General features: G+C 45.3%; 1 protein-coding gene across 1 annotated transcript in view; it reads right to left on the reverse strand.

The window, feature by feature from the left end:
- NKAIN4 (sodium/potassium transporting ATPase interacting 4) overlaps window positions 1-26,345 on the reverse strand; it is a 152,329-nt gene that overhangs the window by 69,897 nt on the left and 56,087 nt on the right. The window contains exons 2-3 of the mRNA XM_070941810.1: window positions 20,599-20,736; window positions 16,890-16,970 (exon numbers count right to left, since the gene is read on the reverse strand). Coding sequence (XP_070797911.1) covers window positions 16,890-16,970; window positions 20,599-20,736 — 219 coding nt within the window. The remainder of the gene's footprint in view (window positions 1-16,889; window positions 16,971-20,598; window positions 20,737-26,345) is intronic.

Consider the following 26,345-nt stretch of genomic DNA (forward strand, 5'->3'; position numbering starts at 1 on the left):
GGTGGGACTAGAATTCACAGTCTCTTGGTGATTGGCCCAAAGTCACCCAACCAGTTTTCATGCCTAAAGGTGGAACTAGAAGTCACAGTCTCCTGGTGATTGGCCCAAAGTCACCCAACCAGCTTTCGTGCCTAAAGGTGGGACTAGAAGTCACAGTCTCCTGGTGATTGGCCCAAAGTCACCCAACCAGTTTTCATGCCTAAAGGTGGGACTAGAATTCACAATCTCCTGGATATTGGCCCAAAGCCACCCAACCAGTTTTCATGCCTAAAGGTGGGACTAGAATTCACAGTCTCCTGGTGATTGGCCCAAAGTCACCCAACCAGCTTTCATGCCTAAAGGTGGGACTAGAAGTCACAGTCTCCTGGTGATTGGCCCAAAGTCCCTCACCCGGGTTTAATGCCTAAGGTGGGACTAGAATTCACAGTCTCCTGGTGATTGGCCCAAAGCCACCCAACCAGCTTTCATGCCTAAAGGTGGGACTAGAATTCACAGTCTCCTGGTGATTGGCCCGAAGTCACCCAGCTGGCTTTCAGGCCTGAGACAGTACTAGAACTCACAGTCTCCTGATGATTGGCCCAAAGTCAACGAGTCAGCTTTCATGCCTAAAGCGGGACTAGAACCCATGGTCTCCTAGTGATTGGCCCAAATTCAACTAGCCAGCTTCCATGCCTAAAGTAGGATTAGAATTTATTATTTCCTGCTGATCCAAAGGTGCCTTTTTCAAGAGGCAACTCGACTTTCTTGTTTTTCTCTGAAGACGTTTTGCTTCTTATCCAAGAAGCTTCTTCAGCTCTTCACAGACAATTCCTGGTGATTGGCCCAAAGTCACCTAGTTGGCTTTCATGACTAAGGCAGGACTTGAGCTCATGGTCCCCTGCTTTCTAACCTTAACCACCAGACCAAACTGGCTCCAACATATGGACCAGTGGTGGGTTGCCCCCGGTTCGCACCGGTTCTATAGAACCAGTAGTAAAACCGGCAGGAGGCTCCGCCCATCGACCCCGGCGTCATCAGAACGCTTCTGCGCATGCGCATGGCCCCGTCGCGAACCGGTAGTAAAGGTAAGTAGAACCTACCCCTGATATGGAGTGGCCTTGATTAGAGCCTTGGTGGCGCAGCAGACTAAAGCACTGTTAAGATAACACCAGCTGCCTGCAATTATTGCAAGTTCAAATCTCACCAGGCTCAAGGTTGACTCAGCCTTCCATCCTTTCAAAGGTAGGTAAAATGAGGACCCGGTTTGTGGGGGCAATAAGCTGACTTTGTATAAAAAAAGAACACCGCTTAGGGGGGCCGAAAGCCCTACTAAGCAGGTATATACGAAAGTATGAAGGCTATTGCTTAATGCATTGTAAGCCGCCCTGAGTCTCCGGAGAAGGGCGGCATATAAATTGAATCAATCAATCAATCAATCAATCAATCAACCAATCAATAAATAAATATGGACACTCTACAATGGAAAAAGGGCCAGCTTGCTCCATTTTGCATAACCACGTTGCAGAGATATGCTCTAGGGAATCTAAGAAACGACCACCAAGCCAATCCATCTGCAGACCGAACATGCAAAACCTTAAAACTGTGAAAGGATTATACACCTGATTAATACGTCTGATTATTTTTCCTGCCTAACAGGTACACAATGAGGGTTACGCCAGGCGGAGGCCTCTCCTTTGGGAAATTGCCATGCAAATATTTTCTCCTTTTGCAAGGGACAGACGGAAGGGGCCGCGAGGCAGATGGGCTTCCATGCTCAATAGCATCCATTTGCGTTATCCAAAGAAAGGCATGGTAATGTCCCTTCAGATGAATTCAGTCTGGGGAGACCAGATCTGAGAAGGGCTTGAAGGCAAGAATAATTTTGCATGTTTTAATAAGAGGTGAAAATGTATTATTAACCAGGAGGGCGAGAGAGTCTTTATATTTCTAAATCTTTTGGCTCTACGTTCCGAGCAACCATTTCTCACTGAGCTATCAAGAAAATTGCAGGTGTTCATAACAGAGTTGGAAGGGACTTTAGAGGTCTGCTAGTCCAACCTATTGCTCAAGCAGGAGACCCTTATACCAGTGATGGCTAACCTTTTCCGGACCGAGTGCCCAAAGAACGTATGCCTGAACCCCCAAAATGCAATGCATGCGCGGTCCCCATGCATGCATCCTGCCCCACGCATATGCGCACATGCCTTCCGCATGCCCCCAGCCTTCTGTGCATGGGCGCCCCCTGCATGCACCCCCCCACATCCAACCCCGCATGCACATGCGGCCCTGCACATGCACCCTGCCCCTCCGCAATATGCGTGCATGCCCCCCGATGAACGTGCAGCAGAGACCCAAAGACCAGCTGGCCGGCGGGAGGTGCACGTGCATACATGGCGGAGCTGAGCCGGGGTGACGGCTCATGTGCCCACAGAGAAGGCGCTGCGTGCCATAGGTTGACCATCACAGCCCTATACCCTGTACTTTTTCAGACAAATGGTAGGATGCTGCTACCAATGATCACTATTTATTACATTTATATATGCCGCCCCATGTAGGGATTGAAGAATGACGTCGGGCCGAATGCAGCACACTGCTTCCGTTTCTGGTGTCATTGTATCTTCTTCCTGTATGATCTCATTCTTGCTCTGGTCTGTGTTATCTGGCCTTCTACTGAGTGGGGGAAGAGGGAGGAGGATTGTCCAATTAGAACACTGTTGCTTGCCTGCCTTTTTGTCTGCCTGTAAAAACTGTATAAAAAATAAAGCTCTCTGCAAGAGCGGGAGAGACATCTTGGAACAGAGCAAATGCCTGGCCTCTGATTTACAACAGCCCTATCCCACTCTCCGAAGCAATACATCGCGGCGACACGGACGGGAATTTCTGAGCTCCAGAAGTTCCCGCCGATAGCCCCGATTCTGAATACAGGTGATCCTTGACGTACGGCCATCATTAAGCCCAAAACGTCTGTTGCTAAGTGAGATAGGTGTTGAGTAAGTTTGCCTCCTTTTACGACCTTTCTTGGCATGGTTGTTACGGGAATCACTGCAATTGTTAAGTGAGTAAAATGGTTCTGATCTCCCCATTGTCAGAAGATCAGAAAAGGGGATCATGTGTCCCTGAGATACTGCAGCCGTCGTAAGTACATGCCAGTTGCCAAGAGTCCAAAATTAGATCACGTGACCACGGCGATGCTGCAATGGTCACAGGTGTGAAAAATGGTCACAAGTCACTTTTTTTCCAGTGTTTTTGTACCTTTGAATGGTCACTAAATGAATGGTTGCTGTGAATGAATGAATAAATGAATGGTCCTTCAGAGTGATCACCTGAGCTTCGGGCCGCTGCCAGGTGTTAGCAGATCAAGGAGAGGTGGCAATGTTACAGGTAAAGAAAGGGTTCAAGAGGCCTAGAGTGGAGTTTTACAACCTTTGTGGCTTTGCGGACTGGTGGGGAAGGGGAGAAGGGAATCATTTGGCACAAGCAGCCAGCAAGTGGATGTGCACACACGGGCAGCTCAATTTGTGCAAGCAGCAACCATGCCGCTCGTGCAAATGGAGCGTGCACGCCAGTGGTGAGTTCCTCCCAGTTTGGCCCGGTTCGTCCGAGCCGGTAGCGGTGATGATATGACGTCACCGAACCAGCTCTCTTTGTTTGGGAGCTGCCCCCCCCACGTTATTCTTACCTTTTATTTGGCCTGCCCCCAATCTATTCACTGCCTCCCGAGTCCCAGCTGATCGGCTAGAAGGAAAAAAACTTCAAAGGGCCGCCCTACGGCTGATCAGTGTTAAAAGGCAGTGTGGTGATAGACCAGTGAGCTCAAAAAACAAATGGGTAGACCGGTGCCTCCAAAAACAAATGAGTAGACTGGTACAGCTCTGCAAGCAGTTAAAAGCCTGGTAGACCAGTACCTCTGCTAAATCCTAAAGAATTGTCACATGACCATCAAGCCACGCCCACAAAATAAGCCACGCCCACAGAACCGGTAGTAAAAAATTTTAGAACCCACCCCTGGTGCACACATGCACTTGCCCGCTGCTTGCGCGAGTAGGGATGCATGCATATTCATCCATCACTACCGCGGCCCAGTTCCAAGCAGTTCATGACCAAGTAGTGGGGTCACACCCCAGAGATTGGGGCAGGGGTGAAATCTATTTACCTTCCCAACTGGTTTGGAAGTGCATGCGTGCACGTGGACTCTCTGCACATGCGTAAGCCCTTCTTCGCATGCACAGAGGGTAAAAAACAGGTTACTTCCTGGTTAAAACCAGGAAGTAACGACGACCAGGTGGGTGGGCGGAGCCTCGAGCCTCCATCGCTACCAGTTCTCTGAACCACCGGCTGCCATCACTAGCGGTCCATCCGAACCGGTCCGAACCGGGAGCATTTCACCCCTGGGTTGGGGATCCCCTGGACTAGAGTGGTTTTTTATATATATTTTTATATATATTTTTCTTTAATATACAGCATGTCACAGAAAGAGAGTACACCCCCTCACATTTTGTAAATATTTAAGTATATCTTTTCATGTGACAACACTAAAGAAATGACACTTGGCCGCAATGTAAAGTAGTGAGGATACAGCTTGTATAACAGTGTAAATGTGCTGTCCCCTCAAAATAACACAACACACACATACAGTCCTTAATGTCTAAACTGCTGGCAACAAAAGTGAGTACACCCCTAAGTGATAATGTCCACGAAAAAAGTCGTAAAAATGGGGCAAAATTCACCTAATAAATGCCTCACTTAACAAGATAAATTTTGGGCTCAATTGGGGTCAGAGGTCGAGGGCTATCTGCATTGCAGGCAAACTCTGCCCACAGTCAGGAGTTTGATCCTGACCGGCTCCAGATTGATTCAGCCTTTTGTCCTTCCGAGGTCGGTAAAATGAGGACCCACATTGCTGGGGGCGATACGCAAGTAATGCTTACATTGTAAACTACCCAGAGATATTGTAAAGTGCTATGGGACAGTATATAAACCTAAGAGCTATTGCTATTGCTAATCCTGTTTTTTTTTTTTTTTAGGACAATTGGAGCCAGGCATGGAGAATTAGAATCAAGAAGGGCAAGGGAATAAATTATATCCCCCATTGGAGTCCACAGAGAGAGAGCTCTGATCCTCCTTTGCTGCTTCTCTCATCCATAATTCCACCTCTTTTCAATGGGGTACCGGCGTCCAGATGGGGTCACCAAACACAATCTGGAGCTAGCAGTAGTAGAATAATGAGCATTCCCAAGGGAGGACAGCATTGCTTTGCAGAAGTCCCATCCTGGCGCTCAGAACGGGAGGTAAACGAAGAGGCGGGGAAGAGAAGGAAAAGGGGCCAGGTGGGCAAAAAACAAGAAACAACCCATACAGGCGATACAGGTAGTCCTCGACTTACAACAGTTCATTCAGTGACTGATCAAAGTTACAACGGCTGTCAGGTTTCAATGTCGTCTCAATTAAAATAAATTGCATTTCCAAACAAATAGTCTTTGAAGAAATCTTTCATTTTATTAAGCACGACAACCTGTCCCCGATCGTGGCGTAGCCAACACTGACTTCCTGACCCCAAAACCTTCCCCTTTCCATTCCCCAATTCTCTGCGTCTCATTGGCCCTCTTCCCAAATCACTCTCCCCATATCTCCCACTTCAGCTCCCAGGAATGTCCCCCCTCCCATCTCATCTCCTCAGAAACATTATCTCCAGGGAAAATAAGTAGGTGAGAAGTCAAGCGTCCTCTTGCCAGCTGCCCTCTCTTCTCCTTCTTATGTCAGCACTAGAGTAAATGCAGGTTGAAGTGCTGACAACGATTTATAACTGTTTTTCACACTTACGACCTTGGTAGCAGGCCCATGATCATATGATCAAAATTCAAGGGCTTGGCAGGACTGGTTCATACTTATGACCGTTGCAGCATCTGCAAAAAGTGATCCCTTTTTGCGACCTTCTGACCAGCCAAGTCAATGGGAAAACCGGATTCACTTAACTTAACCGTGGTACTAATTTACCAACTGCAGTGATTCACTTAAAAACCAGGGCAAGAAAGATCCTAAAGAACCCACTTAATAAACGTCTCACTTAACAACATAAATTTTAGGCTCAATTGTGGCCATAAATCGAAGACTACCTGTTTGTATACTAGAGGTGGTATTCAGCCGGTTCGTACCAGTTCTGGCGAACCAGTAGCGGAGATCGTAAGTGGGCCCACCCACGCACCCCGTCTCTATGACGTCCTATTTAGGCACCTTTTCGAGGCAGAAGGTACACGAGCGAGCAAAGCGCATGCGTGGAAAGCTGGGCACATGTGCGGAAGGTGTGCGTGGGGTGAACCAGTGGTAAGAATATTGGAAACCCACCACTGATGTATACGTGTGACCATGTATGTGTATGGATGTATATTTATTTTCTTTCAATATGTCCTAGTGGGTTCACAGAAAAAAGTGACAATAAAACTTGTCTTGTCTCTTGTCTTGACACCAGATAAGAATCAACAGAATTCAAGAGGGGTTGGATTTAGACCATTTGTGGGAACGTAACGATTCTAAGCTTATGACCCCCTTAACTCTGACCACCAGCTTTTCCTGCTCTTCTCCTACAGATGGAAAGCTTAGCTGTTGTTTCTTTGGATGCTTTAAGCTACACCCATCAGTGGAGATACATGCAGTTCAGGGGTGGGCTCTACTTACCTTTACTACCGGTTTGCAACAGGGCCGCGCGCGCGCTTCTGCACATGTGCAGAAGCTTCCTGATGACGTCGGGGTCAGTGGGCGGAGCCTCCCGCCGGTTTTACTACCAGTTCTTGTGAAATGATCCAAACCAGGGGCAACCCACCACTGATGCAGATGTTTAAAGACTAATGACCTACAATCATAGATTTGAAGAGGCTGGTTTAAGCTTAGATCCATGATGGCGAACCTATGAGAGCCCTATCTGCGGGCATGCCAGCTGTCACTCCAGCCCAGCTCCACTGCGCAGGGGTAGGGTGCATGTGGGGATGTGCGTGAGAATGCGTGGGGGGGGACGCATGTGTGTGTGGGGTGCATGTGTGGGGGTGCAGGAGGCTTTCCAGGCCCAAAACGGGGCACGAGGAACCTCACGCACCCCCCCCAGGAGGCCTGGAAAGCCTCCTGCATCAACCTGGAAGCCAAAAGTGGCTTCCGGATATTCGTAACATCTCTGACCTCCGGGTTTTTCGCTGTGCCCTCAAGAGCCTACTGTTCCGACAGGCGGGGCTGTCAAATTGAATGATTTTAAATTGGGTTTTAATTTTGGGTTTTAAAATTTGGCCAAAACTATTTAATGATTGTAATTAATTTTAACTAGGATATTGTATATTTGTATTTTAATTCTGGCTGTACACCGCCCTGAGTCCTTCGGGAGAATGGGTGGTATATAAATAAAATTATTATTATTATTATTATTATTATTATTATTATTATTATTATTATTATTATTATTACTATTATTATTAAAACGGGGTGTGGGCGGCTTGCGCACATGCCCAGGGGTGGGGTGCATGTGCGGAGGCTCACACTGCATTTTGGGGGTTCAGGCACAGGCGTGTGCATTTTGGGCACTCGGCACCAAAAAGGTTAACCATCACTGACTTAGATGCTTGATTCTCACAACCAAGAAGTAGGATGAAAACTTGGATGCAGTTTTTTCCGAGGACTCCATGATAGGGTTCCTCTCCACATCCTGAGCCCATGAGAGGCCAATTTCATTTCTTGCCCGTCTCCTCCCCCTTCTTTTCTGTTTTTGTGCGGAAAAAGGACACCCGTTCCCGCCAGCTAACAAATCAACGACTCCATCCTTTCTCCCTCACTGCACTTCCTTGCCTTTTGTCACTATATATTAACCTTCGGCTGACAAAGACAGATCAGCCCAGCTATTTTGCAATGGGGGAAAAAAAAATTAAACGTGGAACTTAGGAGCAGGGAGGATATGCCTTTGCCCTTCGACATTTTGGTCGCCACGATGTAAAAAAAGACGTTGAGACTCTAGAAAAAGTGCAGACAAGAGCAACAAAGACGATTAGGGGACTGGAGACTAAAACATATAAAGAATGATTGCAAGAATTGGGTAGGTCTAGTTTAATGAAAAGAAGGACTAAGCGTGACAGGATAGCAGTGTTACAATATCTCAGGGGCTGCCACAAAGAAGAGGGAGCCAAATTATTCTCCAAAGCACCTGAAAACATGACAAGAAGCAATGGGTGGAAATTAATCAAGGAAAGAAGCAACCTGGAACTAAGGAGAAATTTCCTGATAGTGAGAACAGTTAATCAGTGGAACCACTTGCCTCCAGAAGTTGTAAATGCTCCAACAGTGAAAGTTTTTAAGAAGAGACTGGACAGCCATCTGTCTGAAATGGTGTAGGGTTTCCTGCCTGAGCAGGGGGCTGGACTAGAAGACCTCCAAGGTCCCTTCCAACTCTCTTATTCTATTCTATTTAGAGGCCAGAATACGTATCCCTTCAGCGCTGACACAGATGGTGTACCAGCTGCCTGATTTAGAACGAGATCCAGCAAAGAAGATGATCCGTGATCCTCCTTCTGGATTCCAAGATGTTCTTTATTAGGATCTTGGCCTTAATTCCTTGCATAAATTCAGCTTATTTTGGAAGGCTTTCATTTGAAAAGAAAGACTTGTAAAAAAATGTGATTTTCTATCCTCTCCAACATCAGTGAGCACAAAGGACAGTGTGAATTTGATAAGTCCAGATGTATGTCAGGTTGTTGTGCTCCGCAGGCGGCCTGGGGAGCTGGCACAAGAGTCACACAGTGAGGAGGCTGGGGAGGGACATGGGCCAGTCCTGGAGTCTGGGGAAGGCTCAGATGAGGGCTCTGTGTTGGAGGCAGAGGTGGGGCCAGGACAGTGGTGGGTTGCCCCGATTCGGACCGGTTTGCAAGAGCCAGTAGTAAAACCAGCGGGAGGCTCCGCCCACTGACCCGGACGTCATCAGGAAGCTTCTTCGCATGTGCAGAAGAGTGTGCAGCCCTGTTGTGTGAACCGGTAGTAAAGGTAAGTAGAACCCACCCCTGGGCCAGGGCCATCTGGGAGTTATGTGCTGACTCCGGAGCCTCCAGATTCGGACATCAGTGAGGCAGAGGAACAGGGGGAGCCTGTTCCCAGTGCACGCATGCGCAGAGCTGCCAGAAGGCAAGGACAGTTAAAACAAAAGGGAGATGATTTGCTCCCATAAGGTGGAGCAAAGGCACGTGAGCCTTTGCAGGAAGCAACTTTGTTCGTGCTGGTTTGTTTAAATTCTGAAGCTCCGTTTTGACTCTGTGCTCCGTGTGGCCTTGCAAAGCTAGTTTGCCAATTAGGTCTTTGGCAGCGTGTCAAGGGAGATAAAGATGGGTGCTTATCAGCCTTATCCCGAAGGACTGTGGCAGACTTCTGTCGGACTCTTTACAAACTATTTCGGACTCATCTGTGAATGAACAGAATGAGAATGAACAGGCTGTGAATGAACAGAATTCACAGTCGTTGAAATAAAAAGAGGGTTTTTGGGACTAATTGTGTGCTTTTTTACTGTCTCAGGAAGCCTAGTTCAGAACACAGGTAGTCCTGGACATACAATCACAATTGAACCCAAAATGTCTGTTGCTAAGAGAAACACTTGTTAGCTTAATTTTGCCCCACTTTATGAACTTTGTTGTTAAGTGAATCACTGCAGTTGTTAAGTTTGTGACATGGTTAAGTGAATCTGTCTTCCCCATTGACTTTGCTCATCAGAAGGTCACAAAAGGGGATCACATGACCCCGGGACACTGCAACCGTCATAAAGATGAGTCAGTTGCCAAGCCTCTGAATGTTGGCCATGGGGAGGGCTGCAACAATCACTGTCACTGTAACTTCAAACAGTCATTAATCAGATGGTTGCAAGTCGAGGATTACCTGTACCTCTTGGGAAGCAACTTTAAGTCAGCAACGAATGCCAAAATGCTCAACATTCTTTCCAGCATCCCATCCAAATCTTAGATCATTTCATTGTGGCAGAACTTTGATAAACTATATAGGGCAGGGGTGTCAAACTCAAGGCTCGGGGCCCAGATCTGGCCCGCAGGGTGCTTAGAGCTGGCCCGCGGGGCCACCCTGGAAGCAGCAAAGGACCGGCCCACAGTGCCTCTGCCAGTGTTCTGCCCCAGCTACGGACCCAAAGAACGCAGCACACACAAAGTCTGTACAAACCTTAGTTTACTAAATAAACCATTTTTTTACAACAACAGCTGTTAATTAACTGCATTAACAGCCGCCAAGAATATAAAGAATAATAACTGAAAACTTACTGTGGTTGGCAGAATACCCAGAAACAATTTGCAGGAAGCTGATAAGATAAGCAAGACAAGACACGAAGGTATGTGAACGAAGTTGTTCCCTGCAAATTGCTTCAGTTGGCGTTCCTCCTTAAATAGGCTATAAGGGAGTGGCCAATTAGCCCCAAGCCTTACTCTCGAGGAGACCTCTTCCTGAGGAGCCACTCCTGCCTTTTGGCAGCTCTGCGCACCTGTGCATTGAGAAGAGGCTCCTCCTCTTCGTCCTCTTTACTTAAAGGAGCTTCTGGAGGTTCTGAAGGCCCTGGCTGAATCCCCACCTTTGGCACCACATCTTCTCTAGTCTCCTCATTGTCCGACTCGAGTGCCAGCTGAACAGGCTGCTGGCGCAGCACCACACCAGCCTCCTCACTGTCTGAATCAGCTACTAGCTGCACAGGCCGTGTACGGGCCACAACAGCCAGTAAAAACGGAGCTTGGGAACTCCATTTTCTCTAGCAGAGGGTTGCAGGAAGCCATCGCAGCCGAAAACGAAACTCGGGAGCCCATTTTTACTGGCAGAGCATTCGGGCCACCACAGGTGCCCCCAACACAAGTGACATCGAGCTGGCCCCCCGAGATCAAACACAGCCCTGATGTGGCCCTCAAAGAAATCGAATTTGACACCCCTGATATAGGGCATATACAAAAAGAGAAGAAGGTCAAAGCACATGAGGCAGACCTAGGAGATGATGAAAAGACAACCTCAAAGTCACACCACATCAACATCAATTAACAATAGTTGAGGCCACCAGAAGAATAAGAAGCAGCACTTTGTATCTCCCTTGATAGAAGAAGAAAGGGGAAGAGAAGGAGAGAGAAAAAGAGAGAAGGAGAGAGAAGAGGAAGGAAGATGGAGATATGGAGGAGGAGGAGACAGAGGGAAGGAGGACGGGAGGAGGAGGAGGAGAATTGTAGGTTCCTTGGTGTACTCTCAGCTTGCTTTTCTTACAGACATTTCACGACTCAAATTAAATTAGATTAGATTTATTGGACTTCTATACTATACTTCTATATTAAATAGGTTAATATCATCAGTGCTTAAAGAGGGGGGGAGGAGGAGGAGGAGGAGGAGGAAGAAGAAGAAGAAGAAGAAGAAGAAGAAGAAGAAGAAGAAGAAGAAGAAGAAGAAGAAGAAGAAGAAGAAGAAGAAGAAGAAGAAGAAGAAGAAGAAGAAGAAGGAGGAGCACTCAACAGTTCTAAGCTCCCTGAAACAGAATGAAATCCCATCAAAACTGTTAACACCATAGATTTATTCTATTGAGTATTTCCACCGCCCAGGAAATCCTGAATTCTAGCATTCCAGGGAGCCAGAAAGGGAGAATAGCTATTTTTTCCTGGGGTAATCCAATACTGTCAATAAACTGCGATTCTCAGAATCCTTCGGGAGAAGCCAACTACAACAAGGACATCAGCATTAAAAAGATTTGTTTTCAGTCTGGATCAACTCCCAGCGTGTAAGGCTAATATTGTGGAAATTGATTTGCAACTGTCACAACTCAACTCTCTCTCTATAGACGGGTAACTGAATATTTACTTCGTTTTTCTAAGCTGATTGCAAGGACAGTTCCCAATCTCCGAAACAGCTCTTCTTAAGTCCTTTCCTTAAATCTAACTTTGAAAAAATGTAAACACAATCAGAGGTCTATTCTGAAAAAAAAAAAAAACATACCACTTTTAAGTCAAACAGAGATACCGGGGGTGGGGGTGGGGCTGGGGAGAGAAAATGTACTTCTAGCTACTCACAGCAAACAACTCTATAAAGGTCTGGAATTACACACAAACATTTGCATCCAGGAAGAAGTGTTGGACAGGTAGTCCTCGACCTACAACCAAACTGAGCCCAAGATTTCTGTTGCTAAGCAAGACAGTTGTGCAATGGCTTTTGCCCCATTTTATGACCTTCCTTGCCACAGTTGTTAAATGAACCACTGCAGTTACCGTATTTTGCAGAGTATAAGACACAACATTTCCCCCCCTAAAATATTGGTTCGTCTTATACACCGAATACAGCCAGTTTTGACTTCCCCAAATCCCGCCCCGCTCGTTCCATTTTTGCAAAAATAGGGCCATTTTTTCTCCAATTTCTGCAAAAACGGGGGCATTTTTGCCCTCCCCCAGCCCCCAGGAGCACTCTGCAGGCCTCCCAAACCCTCTGTGTGCCTCGTTTTTTTGCAAAAATAGGTAAAAAAAACTGGTCCGTTTTTGCAAAAAACGGGCACATAGAGGGTTTGGGTGGCTTACAGAGTGCTCCTGAGGGCCAGGGAGGGCAAAAACTTTTTTTTCCTTACTTACCTCTTTGAAATCTTGGTGCGTCTTATACATCGGTGCGTCTTATAGTCTGAAAAATACGGTAGTTAGTAACATGGTCGTTAAGTGAATCTGGTTTCCCCATTGACTTTGCTTATCAGAAGGTCACCCAGGGGTGAAATGCTCCCAGTTTGGACCGGATTGCCCGATCCGGTAGCAATGGAGGCGGGTGGTTCGGAGAACCGGTAGCAAAAATCCCTGCCCCTCCCCCCATGCCCAGCTGAGCCACGCGATCATCAGAGGCTTTTTTTAAAAAACCCTCTGCCGATCAAGGCAACTCAGCTGGGATCATCAGAGCCATTTAAAAGAAAAAAAGTTTTTTCCTTTTAAATGCCTCTGACGATCCAAGCTGAGTTGCCTGATCAGCAGAGGGTTTTTAAAAAACCCTCTGAGGATCAGGCAACTCAGCTGGGATCGTCACAGCCTTTTGAAAGCATTTTTTTACAACCTCTTCGCCGAAGGGGTTGTAGAAAAAATGGTTTTAAAAGTAAAAAAAAAAAAAATTGGCCATGCCCACCCATGTCAAATAACCCCCCCACCACCACCACCAAGCCACAGAACCGGTAGTAACAAATTTTAGATTTCACCACTGAGGTCACCAAAGGGGATCACCTGGCCTCGGGACACACCGCAACCGTCATAAATATGAGTCAGTTGTCAAGCGTCTAACTTTGGATCATGTGACCACGGGGATGCCGCAACCATCATTAAGTGTGAAAACTGGTCCTAAGTCACTTTTTTGAGCTCCATTGTATTTTTGCACAGTCACTGAATGAACTGTTGTAAGTACTAACTGTACATGTGGACACATAAGAAGTCTTCCTGTGTTTTCTTTCAATGGGGATGCTGCAATGGTCATAAATGTGAAAAACGGTCACAAGTCACTTTTTTTCAGTGCCATTTTAACTTCAGTCACTAAATGAACTGTTGTAAGTAGAGGACTACCTGGACCTTCAAGGGACTCTACTGTGCCCTGAGGTTGGTTGATGTGGACACATAAGAATCTCCCTATATGTACATATACATATACATATACATATACATATACATATACATATACATATACATATACATATACATATACATATACATATACATACACGCATACACATACACCCTGTTTCCCCTAAAAATAAGACCTAACTGTAAAATAAGTCCTAGCATGATTTTTCAGGATGCTCGCAATATAAGCCCTATGCCCCAAAATAAGCCCCAGTTAAGATTGTCAGCCAGATGGATGCATTTAGTACCGTATTTCCCCCAAAATAAGACCTAACCAGAAAATAAGCCCTACTGCGTCTTTTGGAGCAAAAATTAATATAAGAACCGGGGTACACGTACACACACACATACACATATAGACATACACATACACCCTGTTTCCCCCCAAAATAAGACCTAATTGTAAAATAAGTCCTAGCATGATTTTTCAGGATGCTCGTAATATAAGCCCTACCCTCAAAATAAGCCCCAGTTAAGATTGTCAGCCAGACAGATGCATTTAGTACCGTATTTCCCCAAAAATAAGACCTAACCAGAAAATAAGCCCTACTGCGTCTTTTGGAGCAAAAATTAATATAAGACCCAGGATACACATACACATGCACATACACATACACATACACCCTGTTTCCCCGAAAATAAGACCTAACTGGAAAATAAGTCCTAGCATGATTTTTCAGGATGCTGGCAATATAAGCCCTATGCCCCAAAATAAGCCCCAGTTAAGATTGTCAGCCAGATGGGTGCATTTAGTACCGTATTTCCCCCAAAATAAGACCTAGCCAGAAAATAAGCCCTACTGCGTCTTTTGGAGCAAAAATTAATATAAGACCCGGGGTACACGTACACACACACATACACATATAGACATACACATACACCCTGTTTCCCCCCAAAATAAGACCTAATTGTAAAATAAGTCCTAGCATGATTTTTCAGGATGCTCGTAATATAAGCCCTACCCTCAAAATAAGCCCCAGTTAAGATTGTCAGCCAGACAGATGCATTTAGTACCGTATTTCCCCAAAAATAAGACCTAACCAGAAAATAAGCCCTACTGCGTCTTTTGGAGCAAAAATTAATATAAGACCCGGGATACACATACACCCTGTTTCCCCGAAAATAAGACCTAACTGGAAAATAAGTCCTAGCATGATTTTTCAGGATGCTTGCAATATAAGCCCTATGCCCCAAAATAAGCCCCAGTTAAGATTGTCAGCCAGATGGGTGCATTTAGTACCGTATTTCCCCCAAAATAAGACCTAGCCAGAAAATAAGCCCTAATGCGTCTTTTGGAGCAAAAATTAATATAAGACCCGGGATACACATACACATACACATACACATATATTTAAGTAATAAGAACTTTGAAATGTTAAGCTTAAAAGACCTGCCCAGGGCAGGAAAAGGGTTTAAAGCGGCAACAGGAATCCACACAACAACAGACAGCGACACTGGATGGCGTTCAAGAAATTAATTTACTCTCCATACCATGGAAGGGAAGCTTGCAATGACTGATAGCCTTTTCTTTTGGAGAGGCATTAAAGCACTAAATTGGATTCAGTTTCTGGAAGAATAATTTAATCCCCTCTTCCATACGCGCCCCTCCCCTTCCCTGCTTCTCTTTCCAGACTGAATCTTAAAAGCATGATAGCCAGCAGACTCTTCACTCACAAAGACTTCTTGAAACCCGCACTTGGTCCTCTCTCTCATCGAATTTGCAGATTGTCAAATTTGGATATGGCCAGTCTAGAGAAAAGAAGGGCTAGGGGTGACGTCATAGCAGTAGTCCAGTATTTGAGGGGCTGCCACAAAGAGGAGGGGGTGTCAATTTATTTTCCAAAACACCAGAAGGCAAAACAAAAAACAATGGATGGAAACTAATCCAGGAGAGAAACAGCCTAGAACCAAATTTACATCAGATAAGAATCAACATTCAATTCAAGAGGAGTTGGATTTAGACCATTTGTGGGAACGTAACGACTCTAAGCTGGTGACCCACTTCACTCTGACCACCAGCTCCTTCCTGCTTGTTCAAACTAATCAAGGAGAGAAGCAACCTAGAACTAAGGAGAAATTTCCTGACAGTGGAACAACTTGCCTCCAGAAGTTGTGAATGCTCCAACACTGGAAGTTTTTAAGAAGAGGTTGGACAACTATTTGTCTGAAATGGTACAGGGTTTCCTGCCTGAGCAGGGGGTTGGACTAGAAGACCTCCAAGGTCCCTTCCAAGATCCTCTCCAGAGAGGAGAATAAGCAATGCATGGAAACTAATCAAGGAGAGAACCAACCAAGTCCTGGGGGCTGCCACAAAAGAGGAGGAGGTCAACCTATTTTCCAAAACACCAGAAGGCAAGAAAAGAAACGATGGATGGAAACTAATCAAGGAGAGAAGCAACCTGGAATAAAGGATAAACTTCCTAACAGCGAGGACAATTAACCAGTGGAACTGCTTGCCTCCAGAAGTTGTGAGTGCTCCATCACTGGAGGTTTTTAGGAAGAGACTAGACAGTCACTTGTCTGAAATAGTATAGGATTTCCTGCCTGAGCAGGGGGCTGGACAAGAAGACCTCCAAGGTCCCTTCCAGCTCTATTCTGTGTTCTGTCCCCGTCTCACACACACACACACAAACAGACAGCCGGTGGTTAAATAAACTGGCAGACAATCAATTCTTCCGATAAGACGCTTGGCAGCAACCCAGTAGCTGCTTGCCAAGAACTTTTACTCAATAAACAAAATACCCACAGTCAAGAATTGTCCAGTCCGTAAAATAAATCCAAGGCCGATAATGTTGTTTCCAAAGATGCAATGTGACTCGATAGTAGTTAGTTTTGTCCGTCACAGAGTCTGAATGGCCACCTCACCCCCTTTTATACCCTGTGGGGTGTGGTCCAGTGACTCAGCTTAATCTCTGGCACGCCTTTTTTTCTGTTGTGCGCGCTTATCTCTGCGACGCTGCCGAGGATCCAGCCAAGACTCATTATCCTCATCACTGTCCACCTGTGGCTACGTGGACGTGCTTGACCCCGGCCTTATCTCTTGCCCTTCGGCGGACACCGAAGGCATTGCCAGAGAGGAGGGTCCTGGAGAGGGAGGCCTTGCCAACTCCTCTCCTTCACTCTCGGAGTCCTCTCCTGCCGATGACACAGGCTCAGGTAACGGAGCCACAACATTCTGAATGAATTGAATCTCAACTTAACCGATTCTCTCTACCAGCAGACTTAAAGCCAAGGCCCCCACTTTGCTCCCCTCTTTTCATTGTTCCTGGATGCTCAGAGCCAAACGTCACTCACCTTCGAAAGGCCGCCAACTTCCAAATAAAAGCAGATGATGAAAATATTCCAGGTGACCCAAATGGCCGTCCAGATGGCGTACTGGGTAGAAGGATGGTGACATGCAAGAAAGGGGGAAAAAAGGGAGAGAATAAACAATCTTGGTGCTTATTGAAAATGTTTCTTTTTTTAATCGCCTTTCCCAAACCATCTAAGTAACTCTGAATGGTCACAAAATGAATCATTGTAAGTCAAGGACTACCTAGTCCTTGACTTACAACAATTCATTCTGTGACCATTCAGAGTTACAACAGCACTGAGGACCGTTTTTCACCCTTACGGCCGTTGCAGCATCTCCGTGGTCACATGATCAAAATTTGCACCCTTGTCATGTGATCTCCTTTGGCGAACTTCTGACAAGCAAAGTCAATCGGGGAGCCAGATTCACTTAGCAACCGTGTTACTAACTTAACAGCTGCAGTCATTCACTTAACAGCCGTGGCATGAAAGGTCATAAGATGGGACAAAATTCACTTAACATTATTGGAGTGTCTTTAGCTTTGAACGAGGAAAGACAATGGGGGAAGTCAGTTGTAGTTGCACTTCGCGCATGAACACAAGCGCCCACCGTTTACGTGGCCCGGTTCTGAACGGGCCATGGGCCAGTTGTGGTGTTCAGCCCAGGGGTGGGCTGCTGAGGGTTCACATAGGTTTGAGAGAACCTCTAGCTAAGAATCTGTGCAGTTTGGAGAATCCCCAAATCCCACTCTTGGCTGGCCCCGCCCAACCCACCCTGCCCCTCCCAGGATTCCCCACGTGGCCCATTTTGGATGCAGGTAAGTGCAGGGTGCGTGTGGAGGCTGGGAGAGGGCGAAAAATGGGTCTGTTGGAAGTTCAGGAAGGCCAGAAATGGGCCTGTTTCTGGCCTCCGGAGCCTGGGGAGGCCATTTTCTCACTCCCGGAGGCTCGAGGAAAACCTCCAGAGCCCGGAGAGCAAAAATGCCACACACACCTGCCATGGTGCAGGAGGCTGACTAGGTTATGCCCACCATGGCCACGCACACCCAGCAACGGAGCAGAGAACCCCTTGCTAAAATTTTTGAAGCCCACCCCTGGATTGGAAACCCCTGCACCAGTGGTGGGTTTCAAAATTTTTTACTACCAGTTCTGTGGGTGTGGCTTGGTGGGTGTGACGTGGCTCGGTGGGCGTGGCTCGGTGGGCATGGCAGCGGAAGGATACTGCAAAATCTCCATTCCCACCCCACTCCAGCGGAAGGTTACTGCAAAATCCCCATTTCCTCCCAATCAGCTGGGACTCGGGAGGCAGAGAATAGATGGGGGCGGGGCCAGTCAGAATTTTCACTACCAGTTCTCTGAACTACTCAAAATTTCTGCTACCGGTTCTCCAGAACTGGTCAGAACTTGCTGCAACCCACCTCTGCCCTGCACTAGGAAACCTAGAGCTGAGAATTGTGCTTTCAGACTTCCAAGATTCGAGTTAAATGTAGCTTTACAATTAAAGTAAGATCGAATCTCGCCAGGCTCAAGGTTGACTCAGCCTTCCATCCTTTCTAAGGTAGGTAAATTGAGGACCCAGTTTGTGGGGGCAATAAGCTGACTTTGTATAAATATACAAAAGTATGAAGGCTATTGCTTAACGCACTGTAAGCTGCCCTGAGTCTCCGGAGAAGGGCGGCATATAAATCAAAATAAAAAAAAAATAGAAAAAATAAAATAGAATTTAGCTTATTTGGTTATGTTTCGTGTTTGTCCTACGCAGTAATGCTGACATCAGCTCTGGCAGGTAACAAGGGGATTACTCAAATTGCAAAAAAGAGTTCGTCTTATGGCTGTTTGGAATGGAAAGACCCCCAAGGCTCTGTTACATAATACAAAGACTAATGATGATTACCATGGATGACCAACTCCATAGAAGAATGATGCCACAGGCAAAGGCCCTTTAGGCCGGCAATTAAAAACTGCAGCCCCCTTGTATTATGAACTGCCAGATTGTTTCATTGTTTTTTCCCCGCCAAAAGGCTGCAGAACAAAGTGAAAACGTTGGATTGAAGTGAATTAAGTCACCTCCGTTGGAAGGGGTAGATCAAAAAGCAATTATCTGCTTATAATCTCAATTGCCCCTGGTGGCATTCAAATGTGTTATGGGAGACAGACAAGCTGAAGACTTGATTGCGTGTTTGAATTTGTATAAACAGTAACAGGCCAGGTTTAAAACAATCATCTGTTACTATAGGGGGAAAAAAATGCCTGATGTGCCCTTGTCTGGCAATTTGTGAAAATGCGATTGGAAGTTTTTCTGGATCACCCAAGGAATTAAAAATTGGCCCTGCAACTGTTCCAAGCACCAAAGGAAATATTTGTATTGTAGTCCACAATTTAACAACCACAATGGGGACTAGAATTGCTAAGCAAAACGGTCGCTTGGGGGAAAGTTTGTGCCCGATCTGATGACCTTTTTTGGCGTGTTGTTAAGTGAATCACTGCAGTCGCTAAGCGACTCGTGCGGTTGTTAAATGAATCCAGCTTCCCCCGTTGACTTTGCTGGTCGGAAGCCGGCTGGGAAGGTCACAAATAGGGATCACACTACCCAGGATGTTGTGATCATTGTACATACCTACAAAATTCAGATGCTTGGCAACTGACTAGTATTTATGACGGTTGCAGTGTCCCTGGGGTCATGTGATCCCAGGGGTGAAATGCTCTGAAGTCTTCTACTGGTTCGCTTCACCTGCGCATGCGCAATGCACACCAAACATGCGCTTTGCACGCATGCACACTGCAAGCGCTACTGCGCAGCGCTGAAAAAGGATTAAGAAGCCTTTTCTGAAGGTAAGTAGAACAGCGAGGGGGGAGAACAGCTGTGCCGCACGATTTAGATTCGCTAGAAAGCAGGATTTCCTGCTTTTCTATAAATCACGCAGCACAGCTGATTGTCGGAAATACCGGTTCGCCCGAACTGGTAGCATTTTTACTACCGGTTCGAGCAAACCGGTCTGAACCAGTAGCATTTCACCTCTGTGTGATCCTCTTTTTGTGACCTTCTGACAAGCAAAGTCAGTGGGGGAGCCAGATTTACTTAGTAACTGTGTTGCTAACTTGGAAACTACCATGATTCACTTAACAATTGTGGGAAGAAAGGTCATAAAATGGGGCAAAATTAAGCTAACAACTGTTTCTCTTAGCAAGAGAAATTTTAGGCTCAATTGTGGTTGTATGTCCAGGACTACCTGGACATACATCCGGATTTACCAAATTCATACATGCTCACTGATATTGGAGAGGATAGAAAAATCATATTTTTCTTCTCAAATGGAAGCCTTCCAAAATAAGCAGAATGGATGCAAGGAATTAGTTCCAAGATCCGAATAAAGAACATCTTTGAATCCAGAAAGAGGATCAGATCACGGGTCATCTTCTTTGCTGGATCTTGTTCTAAATCAGGCAGCTGGTACACCATCTGTGTCAGCGCTGAAGTTATGTTAGATATTCTCATCTCTAACATAACATGGGACAAAACTCACTTAATAACCGTCTCGCTTAGCAACAGAAATGTTGGGCTCAATTGGGGTCATAAGTCGAGGACAGACTGCAATCACTGGTTCTGATGGCCCGTTCCTGCAATTTAGTTCTATGCATCTTCCAAAAACTAAGCCCCCCAAATCCCCATCTGGACGTCGCACGCCAGCCTTAGAATCGTTAGCAAACTCACCACCACAATGTAGCGTGGTCTGTACTGGATTGTCCCAAAAAGGCCAAGGATCACCATGATGATGTGGAGGAAATTGGCCAGAATCGGAGCCCATTGGTAGCCCAGAAAATCAAACACTTGCCTCTCTAATGCAACAAGCTGGAAAAGAAAAGAAAAAAAATGAAGAAGGTAAGCTGTACATCCACATTGTGTGATATCTACAATTTGCATTGCCTTGGTAAGACCACACTTAGAATACTGTAGCCAGTTTTGGTCATCAGCACAATATAAAAAAGATCTTGAGAAAGAGTGCAGAGAGGGGCAACCAAGAGGATTAGGGGACTGGAGGCTAAAACATATGAATAATGGTTGCAGGAATTGGGTATGTCTGGTTTAATGAAAAGAAGGACTAGGGGTGACATGATAGCAGACTTCCAATATCTCAGGGGCTGCCTGTTAAGGAATATGCGCAGAGTAACCCTTGAGTAGCAAGGCTGTGCACATGAGAAACGGCTGAGAGTGATTGTGACTAAGCACTGTCAATACACAGACACACTGAGTTGTGATATTCTTTTACTTTTAGGAAAAAATAAAGCAAAGTCCAATAAACAATCCAGGTCATACACAGATAAAGATAGTTAAATTGTCAATCCAGGGATATTCCAAGAACAAAGTCTTCTTACCAGTTGTTGTAGTCATATGCAATAAAACAGTTCTTTTTGGAGTTGCAAACAGGAACAAGTACAGCAGTAAAACAATCAGTAAAACAGTAGAAAACAACAAGTAGCAATGATCAATCAGTGATCATGCTGAGAGAACAGGCAGAGAGGAGCAGAGGTAGCAATAATAATGTAATAAGAAAAATAAGCCATGATTCAAGCTTCCTCTTAAATACGTTGGCTACAGAGCTAGCCAATCAGAATACAATATGATGCAATACAGCATTACAGTCTTAAAGCTATACATTACATTTTGACTGCAAATGTGCATTGATGGTTTATATATATTGCCAACCCAACCAGTTAGGCAATAGCCATTCCCTAACACTGCCACAAAGAAGAGGGAGTCAAGCTATTCTCCAAAGCACCTGAAGGCAGGACCAGAAGCAATGGATGGAAACTAAACAAGGAGAGAAGCAACCTAGAATTAAAGGAGGAATTTCCTAACAGTGAGGACAATTAGCCAGTGGAACAATTTGCCTTCAGAAGTTGTAGATGCTCCAACACATGAGCTTTTTAAGATGATGTTGGACAACCATTTGTCTGAAATGGTATAGGATCTCCTGCTTGAGCAGGGAGCTGGACTAGAAGATCTCCACGGTCCCTTCCAACTCTGTTATTATGTGATGCTATGAAGCTGTTAAAAGTTAAACCAGAACTGTTTTTGGTTATCTTGTTCCTCTTTCCCCTAATCCCGTGTTTCAATCAATCATCATGTCCTGATGGACCCAGATGAAAAACAATTAAAAAACCAGAAATACGGTACAATAACTCTCAAAAAGAAATCATGAAATTAAAAATTATGAGAAAGTCCGATGTGAAAATCCTATATGTCAGGGATCCAAACTCAGAGAGCAGCAAAGACCCCACACTCTTCCTCCTTTCCATTAACACCCACTCCCTTCTATCATAGCACTGATGATGACACCTAGTTGGGTAATGAAATGTCTGTGTTAAGTTCTGGGCGAAGAATGGAGGTGAAGCCAGAGTTATCTCTAACAGCTCTTGATTTATTTCTGTCTGTAAGGCAACTTAAAAACTCCCTAGCTGATATAGTTCCTTTTATAGGGAACTTAGCAGCTAACAACCAATCAGGAGAGAGTATTTCCCCACTCCAACAGATAACCACGATAAAACCTTCAACTAGCAATTATCTCCAATACATAACAGTCTGTAAGAAAGCAACCATGCTCAGAGAGCACCAAGGACCTCACAGTCCTCTTCCTCCTCCTCCTCTTCCTCCTCCTCCTCCTCCTCCTCTGTTGTGGTCCGCCAGTACCCTGCAGAGCTGGCAGCCAAGTCAGACAGTAAGGAGGCTGGGGAAGAACATGGGCCAGTCATGGAGTCAGGGAAAGGCCCAGACGAGGGCTCTGCGTCAGAGGCAGAGATGGGGCCAGGGCCATCTGGGAGTTATGTGCAGACCCTGGAGCCTCCAGAGTCGGACAGCAGAGAGGCAGTGGAACAGTAGGAGCCTGTTCCCAGTGCACGCATGCGCACAGCTGCCAGAAGGCAAGAGCAGCTAAAGCAAAAAGGACGACTCGGGAGTAAGGCCAGGAGATGATTGGCCCCTCCCATAAGGCTTAAAAGAGCAGCAAAGGCTCTTGGGCTCTTTGTAGGAAAGCAACATTGCTAAATCTGTTTTCTAGTCGACGTCTCTTGTTTCTGAACTTTGTGAGGCTTTGCCAAGAAAGGCCGTTGGCAGGGTGCCAAAGAAGATAAAGGTTTGTGATAAGCCCAAAGGACTTTTTCTGAAAGACTTGTTTTGGAATTAATTTGGACTAAGTTGGAAACGAAGTAATTCTCAGCTGTTATAATAATATAGTTTTGTTTGAGACTAATTGTGTCCTGCAATGACTAAGTGAGCCTAGGTCACAACATCCTCCTCGCAAACCCCATTCCCTTCTAGCACTGATGATGTTACCTAGTTTGGTAATGAAACGTCTGTAATAAAACAACCAATCTCAGAGAGCGCCGAGGACTCCACAGTTCAACCCCGAGCTACAAATATTCTCCTTCAAATTCTTAAATATGGTTTTGCAACTCTTTAAAAGTTTTCTCCTAGTGTTCTGCCCCAGCTACGGACCCCAAAGAACATAGCACACACAAACTCTATACAAAACTTAAATTTACTAAAATAACTCAGTCTTTTCCAAACAAAGGCTGTTAATAAACTTTCTTAACAGCCTACAAGAAACCAAAGATAAAGTAATCACAATCTTACTAAGGTTGGCAGAAAGCCCAGAAGCAATTTTACAGAGAATCCAGACATGAAGTAGAGTGAACTAAAGTTGTTCCCTACATCTTGCTTCAGTCGGCGTTCCTCCTTAAATAGGCTAAGGGAGTGGCCAATTAGCCCCAAGCCTTACTCTCGAGGAGACCTCCTCCTGAGGAGCCACTCCTGCCTTTTGGCAGCTCTGCGTGTCCATGCATCGAGAAGAGGCTCCTCCTCTTCTTCCTCTTCACTTAAAGGAGCTTCTGGAGGTTCTGAAGGCCCTGGCTGAATCCCCGCCTCTGGCACCACATCTTCTCCAGCCTCCTCACTGTCTGACTTGAGTGCCAGCTGCACAGGCTGCTGGCGCAACACCACACCAGCCTCCTCACTGTCAGAATCAGCTACAATCCGCACAGGTCACTGACGGGCCACAACACTTAGATAGATCTCCAATTCAACAACAACAAATTGCTTCTTCTCTGGCCTTCCTCAGAGATGCCGGTTATTTTTCTCATCTTAGAAAACGTTTAGAGAAAACATTTTGAAAGCGATATTCTCCGAATCCAGAGGAGCCCCATTACGTGAATAAGGAGGCAAATACCCCCCCAGCAATCTTGAATGAAGCATCTGGAGAAGTGGAAGAAGGAAAGCTATTATTCATTTCAAAATCAATTTTCTTTGCATCATCGGTGCCAGCGGGAAGGGGTTAAGCGCTTAATCTTCCATTAGGAAGATCAAAAGACAAGACGGTGATGACATTTAGAAATCTTGGATTCAGACCGGGTAGATGCAGAACACAGGATTGCAATCGGTTTACTCAATCGGGCATTTAATTAGTTTGGTTTGTTGCATTAAACCAAAAAAAAAAAAAATACAGATAAAGAACCAGCATTTGCATATTAATTTAGCCGGCAAGCAAAGCACGGGCAAGCTAATAGATTACCACTAAATATGCTTGAAAGAGATAAACTCCCGCTGCTAGATATTGTAAGGATGAATCCAATTTTATTTCTTAGAACATAGAATAATAGGGTTGGAAGGAACCTTGGAGGTCTTCTAATCCAACCACCTGCTCAGGCAGAAAACCCTCTATTAGACCAGAGAAATGGCTCCCCAATCTCTTCTTGAAATCCTCCAGCGATGGATCACTTAAACCTCTGAAGGGAAAGCCTTTGCACTGGGTAATTGTTCTCACTGTTAGGATGTTTCTCCTTAGTTCTAGGCTGGAGCTCTCTTTGAGAGAGAGGTTGAACCTCCATCCATTCTATCATATTACTCTTCTTTTATCTATCTATCTATCTATCTATCTATCTATCTATCTATCTCCCTCCCTCTCTCTCCTCTCCTCCCCTCCCTGCCCCGCCCCTCTCCTGTCTGTCTGTCTGTCTGTCTGTCTGTCTGTCTGTCTATCTATCTATCTATCTATCTATCTATCTATCTATCTATCTATCTATCTATCTATCTGCCTATTTATCTACCTATGTATCTATCTATGTGTCTGTCTGTCTGTCTGTGTTATCTGTCTGTCTGTCTCTATCTATCTGTCTATCTATCTATCTATCATCTATCTATCTATCTCCCTCCCTCTCTCTCCTCTCCTCCCCTCCCCTCCCCGCCCCTCTCCTGTCTATCTGTCTGTCTCTATCTGTCTGTCTGTCTGTCTATCTATCTATCTATCTATCTATCTATCTATCTATCTATCTATCTATCTGCCTATTTATCTACCTATGTATCTATCTATGTGTCTGTCTGTCTGTCTGTGTTATCTGTCTGTCTGTCTGTCTGTCTCTATCTATCTGTCTATCTATCTATCTATCTATCATCTGTCTATCTATCTATCTATCTATCTATCTATCTATCTATCTATCTATCTATCTATCTATCTGCCTATTTATCTACCTATGTATCTATGTGTCTGTCTGTCTGTCTGTCTATCTCTATCAATCATCTCTTTCTTTCTATATATCTCTCTGCCTATTTATCTACCTATGTATCTGCCTATCTATGTGTCTGTCTGTCTTATCTATCTCTCCATCCATCCATCCATCCACCCACCCACCCACCCACCCATCCATCCATCTGCCTATATTTTTTTTTATTTTTAATTTTTTTTAATTTGATTTATATGCCGCCCTTCTCCGGAGACTCAGGGCGGCTTACAATGCGTTAAGCAATAGCCTTCATCCTTTTGTATATTTATACAAAGTCAGCTTATTGCCCCCACAAACTGGGTCCTCATTTAACCTACCTTAGAAAGGATGGAAGGCTGAGTCAACCTTGAGCCTGGTAAGATTCGAACCTGCAGAAATTGCAGGCAGCTGTGTTAATAACAGGGTGCATTAAACCACTGTGCTACCAAGGCTCCTGTCTGTCTTATCTGTCTGTCTGTCAATCATCTATCTATCATCTATCTGCTTACTGTATCTCTATATCTCTATATCTCTATCTGTCTATCACTATCTACTGTATCTGCCTCCCCTCCCCTCTCTCTCTCCCCACCACCCATCCCACTCTCTCCTCTCCCTCTGTCCCTGCTACAAACATAGGGAACCACACTTCAATATGAAAATTGTTTGCATTCAGTGAACAATGTTTTGAGATGTTTAATTCTTTGTGCTACTGTGTACGTACCGAACCCTGAAAAGGAGGAGAGACATGTCTTTTGGGCATATTTTTAATTGATTCCCCCATCCACCTACCCAGCTTTTGGCATTATTTTATGTGAGGAACACTTGATGATTTGTTTTAGGACAAAGTATCAGAGTTTTTGCAAAGCCTGGCCTGGAGAATAAATGGAGGGTAGGCTGAAATTGGAGAAGATGCCGCTTTTTGGTGTC

The sequence above is a fragment of the Pituophis catenifer genome, unplaced genomic scaffold (assembly GCF_029215685.1).
Source record: "Pituophis catenifer annectens isolate HBS135680 unplaced genomic scaffold, rPitCat1.0.hap2 SCAF_3, whole genome shotgun sequence".
NCBI lineage: Eukaryota > Metazoa > Chordata > Lepidosauria > Squamata > Colubridae > Pituophis > Pituophis catenifer.